The sequence below is a fragment of the Orcinus orca genome, chromosome 6, assembly GCF_937001465.1.
Source record: "Orcinus orca chromosome 6, mOrcOrc1.1, whole genome shotgun sequence".
Classification (NCBI taxonomy): domain Eukaryota; kingdom Metazoa; phylum Chordata; class Mammalia; order Artiodactyla; family Delphinidae; genus Orcinus; species Orcinus orca.
This window is the reverse complement of record NC_064564.1, coordinates 86,688,148-86,701,815: the sequence shown is the minus strand read 5'-3', so window position 1 is coordinate 86,701,815 and position 13,668 is coordinate 86,688,148. Positions and strand designations below refer to the sequence as shown.

General features: G+C 46.8%; 1 protein-coding gene and 1 long non-coding RNA gene across 5 annotated transcripts in view; one reads left to right on the top strand and one right to left on the bottom strand.

The window, feature by feature from the left end:
* Positions 1-7,494, top strand: part of LOC125964736 (uncharacterized) — a 169,158-nt gene extending 161,664 nt beyond the window's left edge. The window contains exon 3 of the long non-coding RNA XR_007477985.1: positions 7,483-7,494. This is a non-coding gene — a long non-coding RNA (uncharacterized LOC125964736). The remainder of the gene's footprint in view (positions 1-7,482) is intronic.
* Positions 1-13,668, bottom strand: part of TMOD1 (tropomodulin 1) — an 88,202-nt gene that overhangs the window by 14,724 nt on the left and 59,810 nt on the right. For all 4 annotated transcript variants that reach the window (XM_049711150.1, XM_049711151.1, XM_049711149.1 and 1 more), the window contains 2 exons: positions 9,795-9,938; positions 493-637 (listed from right to left, as the gene is read on the bottom strand). In XM_049711150.1, the coding sequence (XP_049567107.1) occupies positions 493-637; positions 9,795-9,938 (289 nt within the window). The remainder of the gene's footprint in view (positions 1-492; positions 638-9,794; positions 9,939-13,668) is intronic.

Genomic DNA, 13,668 nt, shown 5'->3' with positions numbered 1-13,668 from the left:
TTTTCAACCTTTACGTTAAAAGCAACGTGAAGTCCCCTGGGTTTGCAGTGTGGGTAGCAGGGCTGTTTGGTGGCCTTGGGATCTGGGGCTTGGGCCACACTGTATGACCTGGAGAGGACTCTGGGCTCCAAAAAGGGTATTCAGAAGAGGAGGAGACTCCGTGTTGGCTTTGTGCCTCCCACGTTTCATTTCACCCGGCTAACACGCTGAGGGTGCACTCTGGGTCCAGCCCTGTGCTCAGCTGAGCTACCTGCAGGGAGGAGGGCCTGGCCTCGGCGCCTGCAGGCAGGGCGCTTGTGTCTAGGCAAGGGTCTGGGGGGAGGCAAGGTGCAAACACCTAAAACAAGGGAACGGGATCAGCATGAAAACTGGGAGTCAGGCCCAAAAAGAGGACTCCCTTGGGGAAGGCGGCAGTGGAGTTTTCCCTGCCATACCCCCCATGACAGGTGGAAAGAATGATAGGCGGCGGGTAGGGTGCATATGTCCACTCACCAAGGTCGTTGTTGTTCATCATCGCGTTGGACGCCCGCAGCCGGGGCCCCTGCTGAGTGAAGTGGTAGCCGAATTTGAGAAGTGTTGCATTTTTTTCCAACATGCTCACAATCTCCATTTCCACTTTGTTGCCCAGGGGCTGGCTCTTTGATCAAGAAAAGAACACAGTCACCTCTCATTCGTTTGTGCAGGACCTAAACCTTCTCTACCTGCAGAAACCCTGAGTGGTGGGCGGGGATTTTAATACCTCCCTGTCCCCGCCCACTCCAAGAGCGGGGGTGGGGGTGGGGGCGGGCAATGGAAGTTTGGAGAAGTTGAAAAGTCACACAGCCATACTAAAAAGTAAATATAATCTTAAAGAGGTTTGAAAAGACAGGAGCTAGCCAGGAGCGAATGAGCTGAGATTCAAACCCAGGGCTGCTGGACACCAAGAACAGATCTTTCTACTGCTTCACAGCAGCCTTCCTAGAATATTTCAGCAGGAAGGACCTTCACATCATCTAGTCTCAGGGAGATTTAAAAATCCTACAGCCCAGGCTATCCCGCATACTAATTAAATCAGAATCACTGGCTGCAATGATACTCAGGTGTCTGTGGTTTTTAAAACTCCCAGGTGATTTCAATACACAGCCAGGTTTGCTAGCCAGTCCTTTAGCCATTTACAAATAAAGAAACAGGCCCAGAGAGGGAAGAGGATTTGCCTAAGGTCCCATAGTAAGTTGGGACTGCCAGAGTTAGCCTCCTAAAGCCTCACTCTGATCATGCTAGTTCCCTACCCCCAAATCTATAGTGATCATCTGACAAAGATGAAAAGGACAGGAAAGGAAAACACGATAATACACAGTGTTGGGAAGGATATGATGAGGATATTCATCAGTCTCATTTATAAAAGTGGGGATAAAAGGGAAACAAACATTCATCAAGAGGGGGTTGCTCAAATAAATGACGGTTCAGCTTTATAATAGAACATGGGCAGCTGTACAATGATGGTGCGAATTGTCAGTTCCAGGCTGGAAAATATGCCATGACACAATATTGAGTAGACAAAGCCTAGTGACAAAACGGGTCATATTTATGTAAAGTTATCTCTATTTCCCATATACATACACTGAAAAGCCTGGGAGCATATTGGTGGTGGTGGAATTTGGGGAAGTTTTTGTTTCCTTTTTTGTATCTCCCTGTTTTGTGTTCTGTTGTATCTTACTGTATTGTTTGAGTTTTATGTACAATAAGATATTAAAAAGTAAATATAATCTTAAAGAGGTTTGAAAAGACAGAGAAGGCAAGCTAACATCATATTTAATAATTAAAGATATTCCCCCTCAGAGCAGAAACGAGACAAGGAAATCGTGTTGGATGTCAATTATGTAAGAAAAAGAAAGAAAAGTCACCATATTGGAAAGGAAGAAGCAAAACTATTCCTATTTGCAGATGACACAATACTGTATCTAGAAAATCCTAAGGAATCCACAAAAAACTATTAGCGCTAATAAACGAGTTCAGCAAGCTTGTAGGGTGTAAGATCGATATACAAAACCCAGCTGTGTTTCTATACACTAGCCATGAACAATCCAAAAATAAAATTAAGACAAGAATTCCATTTACAATAACATAAAAATATTTAGGAATAAATTTAATAAAGTAAAGACTTGCATGCTGAAAACTATACCACAGCATTGTACATTAAGGCAGACCTGAATAAACATAAAAACATCCCATATTCACGGATCAGAAGACTTAATATTGCTAAGATGTCAAGACTGCCAAATTGATCTAAAGAAGCAGCAAACAGAAACACATAACCACCTCCAATCACTTCCCACTGCCAATAACTGCTGCCATTTATTGAGAGCTCACTATGTTCCCAATGCCTTGTGCACAACTTGCAGGGTCTCAATTCATTCAATAACCCAACAGGATAAGCCCCGCCTCCTCCTCAGCCTGGCACTCCAAGTGCTACAGTTTAGTCCTTGCCTTTATTTCCTCTCTCAGTCTTTACTCAGCCTGGTTACCCCAGGGATGGGGAGTCTGGTACCTGGTACCTCGTGCAGGCAGAGGTCTATTTCTAAATGTTCATGTGCCCTCCTGCCTCCATGTGGAATGCCCCTACCCTCCCGTACCCACCTGTTGGTGTATCCTTAGTGCTTTAATACCCATCACAAATGCCCCCTTCCCCATGAGACCTTTCCTGATCCTTACCCCTGGAAACCATCCTTCTCCACTGGACACTCAAGTGGCCCAGTGTATGTCCCTCTCTACTCCCGGCCCAGTCCATCTGCATTACTGGGTCACCGGCCTCCACACTGTCTCTCCAGCTAGACCTGTGTTGTTCAGTACAGCAGTCACCAGGGGAATGTGGCTCTTTAAATCTTTTTTAACTGACATAACATTATATTAGTTTCAGGTATACAATATAATGATTCAATATTTGTATACATCGTGAAATGATCACCACAGTAAGTCTAGTTAACATCTATCCCCATACACAGTTATCAATACAAAAAAGTGGGTTTTTTCTTACAATGAGGACTTTTAAGATTTACTGTCTTGGTAGCTTTCAAATATGCAATACAGCACTATTAACTATAGTCAGCATGCTGTACATTATACCCCCATGCCTTATGTATTACTGGAAGTTTGTACCTTTTGACCTCCCTCACCCATTTCACCCACTCCTTACCCCCCACCTCTGGCAACCACCACTCTGTTCTCTGTATCTGTGAGCTTGGTTGGTTTTGCCTTTTGTTTTTTCTTAGATTCCACATATAACTGAGATCATATGGTATCTGTTTTTCTCTGTCTGACTTATTTTACATCACATAATACCCTCTAGGTCCATCCATGTTGTCACAAATGGCAAGATTTCATTTTTTATGGCTAAATAATATTCCATTGTATATACCACATTTGCTTTATCCATTCATCCATCAATGGACACTTAGGTTGTTTCTATGTCTTGGCTATTATAAATAATGCTGCAATGAAATGGGGATACATATATCTTTTTGAATTAGTGTTTTCATTTCCTTCCAATAAATACCCAGAAATGAAATTGCTGGATCATATGGTAGTTCTATTTTTAATTTTTTCAGGAATAGCCATACTGTTTTCCATAGCGACTGCACCAATTTACATTCCCACCAATGGTGCACAAGGCTTTCTTTTCTCCACATCCTTGCCAACACTTGTTAATTCTTACCTTTTGATAATAGCCATTCTAACTGTGTGAGGTGATAGCTCATTGTGGTTTGATTTGCATTTCCCTCTTGATTCCTGATGTTGAGCAACTTTTTATGTACCTGTTGGTCATCTGTATGTCTTCTTATTCAGATCCTCTGCCCATTTTTTAATCAGATTGTTTGGGTTTTTTTAAACTTTAAGTAATTAAAATTAAATAAAATTTATGTGGAATCTAAAAAATAATACAAATGAATATATATAGCAAAACAGAAACAGATGCACAGATATAGAAAACAAACTAGTGGTTATCAGAGGGGAGAGGGAAGTGGGGAGGGGCAAGATAGGAATAGGCGATTAAGAGGTAAAAACTACTATGTATAAAACAGATAAGCAACAAGGATATATTGTATAGCACAGGGAATTACAGCCATTATCTTGTAATAACTTATAATGGAGTATAATCTATAAAAATACTGAATCATATTATACTGGAGTGTAGTTGATTAAAAATGTTGTGTTGGTTTCAGGTGTGCATCGGGGTGGTTCACTTATACATGTGAGTGTATCTATGCTTTTTCAAATTCTTTTCCCATTTAGGTTATTACAGAGTGTTGAGTTGAGTTCCCTGTGCTATACAGTAGGTCCTTGTTCCTTATCTATTTCAAATATAGCAGTGCACAGGCAGTGTACTTTAAGGCACCACAGGTAGGATGTTTGCAAGGAACAAAAACGGAGTTTGCCCTTGGGCTACTCTCTTTCAAGGCAAACAGGGAACAATAGGTTATACATATTTATCTTTGTTATAAACACACACACACACACACACACACACACACACACACACACACACACACACAAACCCATCTGTTTGGATATACAGATGTTCTCCTAGGCCAAAATTTTAAGAAGAACTGATTGTTAAAGTTATTGAGTGTGAAAGTGGGCAAGATTTTCAACTGTATTATTATAGAATATATAGAAATAAAATCCAGTCTAGAAAAAAAATACTGAATCACTATGTTGTACACCTGAAACTAATATAATGTTGCAAAGCAACTATACTTCATTTAAAAATTAAATAAAATTTAAAATTCAGGTCCTCAGTTTCATTAGGCACATTTCAAGTGTGCAAGAGCCACTGGCTAGTGGCTACCATATTGGTCAGTGCAGATACAGAACATTTCTATCAACACAGGAAGTTCTGTTGGATGATGCTACCCTAGACTGTGAGCCCTTGGAGAGCACACGGTACCCTGTATCTCTAGGGCAAGGGCAAGGAATTGAATTGATTGGAAAAAATAGGAACAGGATCAATGCACAGCAACCTGGGAAGGCTGAGAAGACACATCAGCCCAACACCCAAATGGACAAGCATGGAACCGCAGCTGAGACTCTTGACAGAGAACTCCTCCCAGGTATTACGAGTTCACTGGAGCTTGTATGGGTTCAGATGGGGCTTGGACCGCTGACTAGGGCAGGCAGAGGGAGGATGGCAAGATTCCACCAGCCTATCTGGCAAGGCTCCTGAAAGGGCTGGGAAGAGCTCGGGCCTGTCCTTGAAGGAGCCAGCACAGCCCTGGGCTCTGGCCGGCTTGGCCTGGCAGATGATATAGAGACTGTCTGAGACCCCAATCCACTTCCTTTAGCGCCTTTTCAAAATATGAAGCATATTCTCACTGTCAAATATTGGAATGAAAAGTGAGAAATCCAGCGAACGGCCCCCACACGTTGTCCGTGTCTTCACTGGGGCTGGGGTCCTGTTTTCAGGCCTCATCTGTGCTGAGGGGCAGGGAGAGTGCCCCACGCCCTGCGGGTCCTGGGAAGGGCCTGCTGGAGGGAGCTGGGGGGTGGGGGGGAGGAGGGTGAATCAAGACGAGCGGAGAGCCGCCCCACCGTTGGCATAGGGCTGGCCAGGGATGTACGGGGCCTGCAGGCACCCCATGTGTGCTGCCTGCTTCCTGGGCGCCGGGAGGGCCTTTCTGTCCATCCATAAATGCAGCCTGTCTGGAAGCTGGGCTCCTCAGTTCCAGCCCAGCTCTGACACTAACTTGATCCATGACCTTGGCCCAGCCTGTCCCTTCTCTGACCCTCGGTTTCCCCACCGAGGGGGTAAAAGGAGGGCTGGACTAGGTGTGTCTCAGCACCCTGGGCTGTGGTCAGCCGCCACCTCCCACCCCAGCCTCACTGCCATCCCAGGGCAACTCCAGGCGGCAAGAGAACATGGCCTGGAGGTAAAGAGAGCCTGGCTGAGTAAATAAACTGCCCCAGAACCCTATTCCTGCATTTGTGTCTCGAGGCAGCCTATGAGGCTCCATGTCACGCTGGGCAGAATGCCCCAAGTCCCTTTCTTTGGCCGTATAAGGAGAAAGGAGGACAGAGACTCTGACACAGGTTGCGGGTGCAGGGGCTGAGGAGAAAGCTGCGGCCTCCGGAGACCCTGGTGACTAACCAAGAACGAGGAATAAATCCAACGCTACTCACCACCTCCTCTTTGCCATGCCGCCCAGAGCCCAGGCCTCCCGGCACACTGTGAGACATGCAGGTGGCGTCCCTTAGCCCGGGCCAGCAGAGCCCCCTCCCCAGACTTCCCTCAGCCCACCCCTCCCCCACCAGGCCCCAGTCCAGTCTCTAGACTCCAGGCTCCCAGGAGCACCTCCCCACAGGCCCCCTGCATCTGGGCAGTCAGAGCCCCCTCTGGTCTCCTGGGCCCGGATGGCCTCGCCCCGCCCCCAATCCTCTCCTATCCAGCCAAGAACCATCTTCGCAGAGCATGACTCTGACTGGTGCTGATAACAGCCCACAGACCACTTCCCCTCGAACCACCCATTCAGAGCCCTTTGGGCTCCTAAGTCCTTTTTTTGCTTTCCTCTCGCTTTCCCATTAATCTAGTTTAGTTTGGATGGGCTCCACGGCTTCCCCCTCTCCTTCTCTTTGTTTGTGTGGTTCCCTGCACCTGAGGCTGTGGCCACCCTCTGAGATACTGTCCACCCTATGGGTTTATCTCAAATTCCACCTCTTCCAAGAAGCCCTCCCTGATACCTGCTCCTGACTGAGATTTCTCCCCCCAGTGGCCCACTGTCTGTGGCTTACTGGGGAACCCAGTTGGATGGTCAGCCGTACACTTGTCCATATTCTTATCCAGTGTGGAATCCCTAGAGGGCAGAGCCAGAGCCTCATTCACACACAGAGCCCAGCATAGCCCTGGGGTACAGCAGGCACTTATCAAACACTGAGATGAACTGAAGAAAGATGCTCCTGGGATGGGGTGGGGGCAGGTGGTGACCAGTGCTCTGGCCTGGCACCAAGGGAAAGGGATAGCTGAGAAAATCCAAGACCCACACACAACTACAGTAGGATTCAAGAGCCCACACAGGCACAGTTCATGGACTTTAGAGTCACAAAGACGTGGGTTCGAATCTTGCCTCTGTTACTTACTGTGTGACCTCAGGCAGGGTACAGAGCCTGCCTGGGCCTCAGTTTCCTCATCTGCAATACGGGGGTGGGTTGTGACACCTACTCACAAAGAGTCTTTGCAAGCATTACATGAGATAATGGATATATGGTACCTGCTCAGTACCTTAACTCTTAGAATAACGTGTAAACTCCCTAAGTCACCTTCCGAGTAATTATAAAAGTGAACAACTTCATAGTTTGCATCTCTTATCTCCTTAGAAGTAGAGATTCTTACTATCCCCATTTTACAAACGAGGAAACAGGCTCAGGGAAGTGAACGTCCTCGCACAGGGTGTTTAGCCAGGGTGAGGGTGATGGTCAGCACTGGCTCTGGGGAGACAGCACTGAGAGTAGTAGTGGGCAGCTCACTCCCTGTAAGCTGCCGCTGCAATGACCTGAGGCCAGTGCGCTGGGTCACCTTTGGCCAACGTTCTGCCCCAGGGCTCAGGTTTCAGCTGACACTGGGTAGATAGTGACTCCCTGCCTGGGTAGGCCTGGAGTCACATGAGTGGCCAATCCCAGGGCCTGGCTCAGGGCTGCTGCCAAGCCTGCTACATGCCTTTGTTCCATCTGATCTGCCTGCGATAAAGCAGGGTCAGCAATGGAAGAAAGGGTGGAAGTGATGGGGGCTGGGAATGGGTGATGCAACCGCAGGCCACTGGCATATGCGAAATGGAAGGTGTTGGATGCAGCAAACTCTCATGACAGGGCTGCTGCAGGCCTGATGTGGCCTCTTCACATGAATTAGAGAAAAGTGCCTTCTCTGGGTGAATAAAGCCCCAGACCGAGTTTTGGAGAGTAGAGTATGGGTTGGATTTTGCCCCCTGCCTCCTCATTGGGCAGTGAACAACATATACAAATATCCAGGGCAGCCCTGCTTATAAAGTGCCACTGCAGGGCCAAGCTCTGAGCCGGGTAATAGGATATGGACATGACTCAGACACTGCAGTGTCTTCTGAGAACCTCACAGGGAAGCTGAGGTGCTAGGAGAACACAGGGAAGGAGCACCTAACTGTCTTGTGGGGAGGCTTAGAGGCCCTGTGGCAGGCTGAAGGGAGAAGGCGGTGATATGCTGGCTCTTGGGAAAAAACAAACAGACAAACAAACAAACAAAAAGGTTGGATTTGTAGTGTTTGCCAATTTCCATAGTGTAAATACTCTCACTAGGAGTGACTTCAAGGTACCAGCGTGCCATCGCTCAAGTGGAATTGAGAAGGGATGTGTACAGTCAGCTCCAGCGTGCTGGTTCAAGCTGGCTCTAGAACCACTAGGAGAAAGAGAGGCTTCAACTGAATCCAGAAGGAAGAGGAGGATTTCTCTAGGCAGAGAAGGGGTAGGGGCAGGGGATGACATTCCAGGGGGAGAGAAAAGCAAGAGCTAAGACATGGAGGCGTGAAAGTAAGTAGGGAGCAAACTGTGAAGAGTTTTGAAGGTTTATGATTGGGAGGGACCATCAAAGTCTTCTGGAGGCTGGTGATGCTTTAGTTCTTGGCTTGTTCTTGGCCTATTATGACTCATTAAGCTGTGCATTTAACTTCTATGCACTTTTCTCTCTGTTTGTAGTATTTTTCAATAAGGATAAGAAAGTAGAGATAATCTCATTCAGGGACAACCAGCGTCTACAATTTTGTTATACTTCCACCCAATCTTTTTCCTATATACATACGTATATGACCATTCAGCAAACGTTTTCATGTAGGGGAAAAAACGCTTAAGTTCCCTATCCATAAACCATAAAGAAGAAAGCATTTTAGCACTGGAAGCAACACGGTGTACTGGAGGGAGTGTGGGCTTTAAAGTCAGAGACCTGCATTCAAATCCTGCTTCCGAAAGTGCTCACTTGGCGGCCCTGAGGAAGCTGCTTGCCTTCAGATTCTCTGAGCTGTTTTCTCTTCTGCAAACTGAGACTGATAACACTCATATCCTGCAGAGTTGTCGGGAAGATCAGAGATGATGTGTATAAGGTGCACAGCACAGAGCCTGCCCCCCAGGACACCCTCAACACATGCAAAATACAAGATACTCTTATTAGCATTGTCTTAGAAAGTTGGAACTGAAGGAGTCGCCCTGAAAATAAATGACTGAACCACAGAAGGTACAGAGGAATGATAACCCTGTAAGGATAAAGGCAAACTAGAATTTTCCCAGTGAGTAACCTTCATGGTAAGAAGACCCAAAAGCCCATTGAGTGTGTGTGTGTTGCGGGGGGCGGGGGGGGTGACTCATGAAAATGGGGACGTTTAGCCTAGTGAGGAAGATTCCAATGGTTTATAAAACCTGTGCACCAGATGTGTCCTGTGTGCAGCAGAGAACAGAGTTAAACTCAACAAACAGCACTTATAGGGAGCTGATTTCTATTGGATATAAGGAAGGATATTCTCACTGAGAATGAAAGGGGTGATCTCGGTAAGGAGTGAGCTCCCCATCGCTAGGGGTTTCCAAGCAGAAGGTGGAGGAGCACTTGGCGGGAATGATGAAGAAGGAAGGTGAGCATGGTGGAGGGTGTGGACTGGACAACCTTGAAGGTCCCTTAAAGCTGGGCTCTGGTGCTTTTATAAGCAGCAGCATCTGCTCTGTCCAGCAGCATCTAGTCCATATGGCAGCAAGCGGGAAAGTACAGAATGACGAGCATCAAGTGAAGGACACAAGGAGACCTTCGCCCATCTTACCTGGTTATCGATCTTCAGTTCCACCAGAGAAGTGTTGTATGGAAGAGCTTCCACCAGGCGCAGGATCCCAGCTCCGGAAATGAAGTTGGACTCCACGTTCAGTGTCTTCAACACCTTGTTCACCTTGAGCATCTCAGCAAGGGCCTTGAACCAAAGGAGAAAATGCAGAGTACCCATGAGTCAGCCTGATCAAGGCTGGAGCCCCTGTGGGTAGAACCTAAAATACTGAGGGAGCCTTGCTGGGAGTGAGAGTCCCTTGCACACCGTCAGGGGCCAGGCAAGACGATCTCCACAACTTCCTTCACCAAGCACTACTCTGTGTCTCTCCTCCCCTCCAACTTGCCATGGCCCCGAACCCCTAGCTGGAGATTTACAGCCCCTTAGCCTGCATCCAAAGCCTCTATTACCTGGTTCCCCCACTCTGATCAGCCTCAACTCTGGCTGCCAGTCTTGGTGGGGCTACTCTCAGTTCCCCGGGCACACAGTGTTTTCCCTCTGCTCTGCCTTTGCTCATCCTGTCCCTGCCACCTGGAATGCTCTTTCCTTTCTGCTTCACTCGTTCAAACCCTGTCCCTCCTTTAAGGCCATTCTCAGTGCCCGTTTCTCCAAGAGCCTTTGCTGATGCCCCCCAGCTAGCTGTGCCTGCCCTCTTGAACCTCACAGACTTTATCCATAACCTCCCTCAAGGAACTTGTATTCCTGCGTTTAGAGTTGTTTTTATTCTGGTGTTGGCTCCGCCATTAGCCTATGTACTCTTGGTGGGCTGATGGTCACCTTATTCATCCCATGGTGCCCTCCAACCCACACAGTGCCCAGCACATAGTAGGTCCTCGGTCACTGTTCACTGAGTGACTATTGGAGTCCCAACCTCCCTATATGCTCTCCACTTGTCTCTTCTATGTCCCTGTTGTAATTCCATGGAGTCGTCATTCTCTTTGAGCAGCAGAGAGGGGAGCCTGGGAAGCCATCCCGCTGGGCAAGTGACCAGGGCAAACCGGAAGAGAGGAGCTCGGGTGGCCCCAGCACGTTTTGGAGGACTTCAGCCAGGGGTGCAGATGATAATCAGAGCCTCTAAAGGAAATGAGGTAATTAGCAGGTGGTAGAAACGACGTGTCATGGAGGAAAGGAGACACCAGCAGCTGATGGCCAGGATGTATGATCAGTGGGCCCTGTTTGTCTGAAATGATGATCTGATCCAGGAATGCCCTTCCCACTGGCCCTGCTTGCTGAAACCTTTGTGAGGCTCAGCTCCCAGGATGCCTTCTGAGACAAAATCCTCAGCTCCCCCTGCTTCCGTGTACCCCAGGATGACATGTCAGCTTCCTCTGTGACCCTGAGTAGGTTGGACCCTCCTGAGGGGAGGGACTGAGTCTGTGCCCGCTCCACAGCACCCTTCTTACTCCCCAGGAAAGGCCTGGCCTGATAATCAAAAAATTTAACAACCAGTATGTCAGTGCACCAGGCCAATCCAGGTAGACATACTAGTGGCTGAGCTGGTCCTGGAGGCACTGTCATGCCAGGTGTCAACTCTTTGTTTGCTGGAGCAGAGTGGAGGAACGGGCAGGAGAAGAGCTGGGGCAGGCAGCGGGGGCACTAGCAGAGCTCTGGAAGCCTATTCACCAATTGTTCTGGAAGTATTTTCATATTCAGCAATGGGTATCCTGGTGTGAAGGGGCTGACATCAGCTGTTCGCCTGGCACATGGTCAATTCCCCACAAACATTCGTGGAGCTGAGCTGAGTGCCAGCATGCACAGGTGTAGTTTCTGATCCATGACATAGCAGTGGACAGGGCATGTGGCTTTGCCAGCTGTTTCTCTGTGGGCAAACTCAGGATCTACCAAGATGTCCTGAGGTCAGAGGACATCTATCTAGAGGTTCTCCACTGGCAGCAGTGAGAGACTATGAGCCACTTCCATCACTTCAAAGACATCAAAGGAAATGTCCTATGTATTTTAAAGATCAGAAAATAATTGATGGCTATGAATGGACTTCAAAGCAAGGAAAGTTATTAGGGATAAAGAAGGGTAGTACCCTGAGAAAACCATAATTCAAAAAGAGTCACGTACCAAAATGTTCACTGCAGCTCTATTTACAATAGCCTGGAGATGGAAACAACCTAAGTGTCCATCATCGGACGAATGGATAAAGAAGATGTGGCACGTATATACAATGGAATATTACTCAGCCATAAAAAGAAACGAAATTGAGCTATTTGTAATGAGGTGGATAGACCTAGAGTCTGTCATACAGAGTGAAGTAAGTCAGAAAGAGAAAGACAAATACCGTATGCTAACACATATATATGGAATTTAAGAAAAAAAATGTCATGAAGAACCTAGGGGTAAGACAGGAATAAAGACACAGACCTACTAGAGAATGGACTTGAGGATATGGGGAGGGGGAAGGATAAGCTGTGACAAAGCGAGAAAGAGGCATGGACATATATACACTACCAAACGTAAGGTAGATAGCTAGTGGGAAGCAGCCGCATAGCACAGGGAGATCAGCTCGGTGCTTTGTGACCACCTGGAGGGGTGGGATAGGGAGGGTGGGAGGGAGGGAGACGCAAGAGGGAAGAGATATGGGAACATATGTATATGTATAACTGATTCACTTTGTTATAAAGCAGAAACTAACACACCATTGTAAAGCAATTATAGCCCAATAAAGATGTAAAAAAAAAAAGAAGGGTAGTATATAACGATAAAGGGGTCAATTATCCAAGAAGACGTAACAACCTTAATGAGTGCCTGCCTTATGACAGAGCATCAAACTATATGAGGCAAAAACTAATAGAATTGCAAAGAGAGATAGATGAATCCACTATCATAGTAGGAGACTTCAATACCCCTCTATGGATATGGACAGATCCAGCAGGCCAAAGATCAGGAAAGACATAACTGAACTCAACGACACTGTCAATCGACTAGATATAATTGATATCTATAGACTACCATCCAACAAAAGCAGAAAACACATTCTTCTTGTGTGCACATGGAACATTCACCAAGGCAGACCACATTCTGGGCCGTAAAACACATCCTAACAAATTTAAAAGAATAGAAATCATACAATGTCTGCTCTCAGACCACAATGGAATCAAACTAGAAGTGAATAACAGAAAGGTAACTAGAAAATTCCCAAATACATGGAGATGAAACAACACACTTCTAAACAACACATGGGTCAAAGAAGAAATCTCAAGATAAATTCAGAAGTATGTTGAACTATGACCAAGTGGGATTTATCCCAGGTATACAAGGCTGGTTCAACACTGGAAAATCAATTCATATAATTCATCACATCAACAAGCTAAAAAAGTAAAACAGTCATTTCGATAGATGATAAAAAAAGCATTTGACAACATCCAACATCCATGCATGATAAAAACTCTCAGTAAACTAGGAATAGAGGGCAATTTCCGTAAGTTGATAAAGAATATCTACAAAAAAATCTACAGTTAGGGACTTCCCTGGTGGCACCGTGGTTAAGAATCCCCCTGCCACTGCAGGGGACACGGGTTCGAGCCCTGGCCTTGGAAGATCCCACATGCCATGGAGCAACCAAGCCCACGCACCACAACTACCTAGCCTGCGCTCTAGAGCCCGTGAGCCACAGCTACTGAGCCCACGTGCCACAGCTACTGAAGCCCGTGCGCCTAGAGCCCGTGCTCGGCAACAAGAGAAGCCACCGCAATGAGAAGCCCATGCACCATAACGAAGAGCAGCCCCCGCTCACTGCAACTAGAGAAAGCCCTCACGCAGCAACGAAGACCCAATGCAGCTGACCATAAATAATAATTAAAAAAACAAAACATTATACCATTTATATTAGCACCCCAAACAATGAAATACTTAGGTATAAAGCTAACAA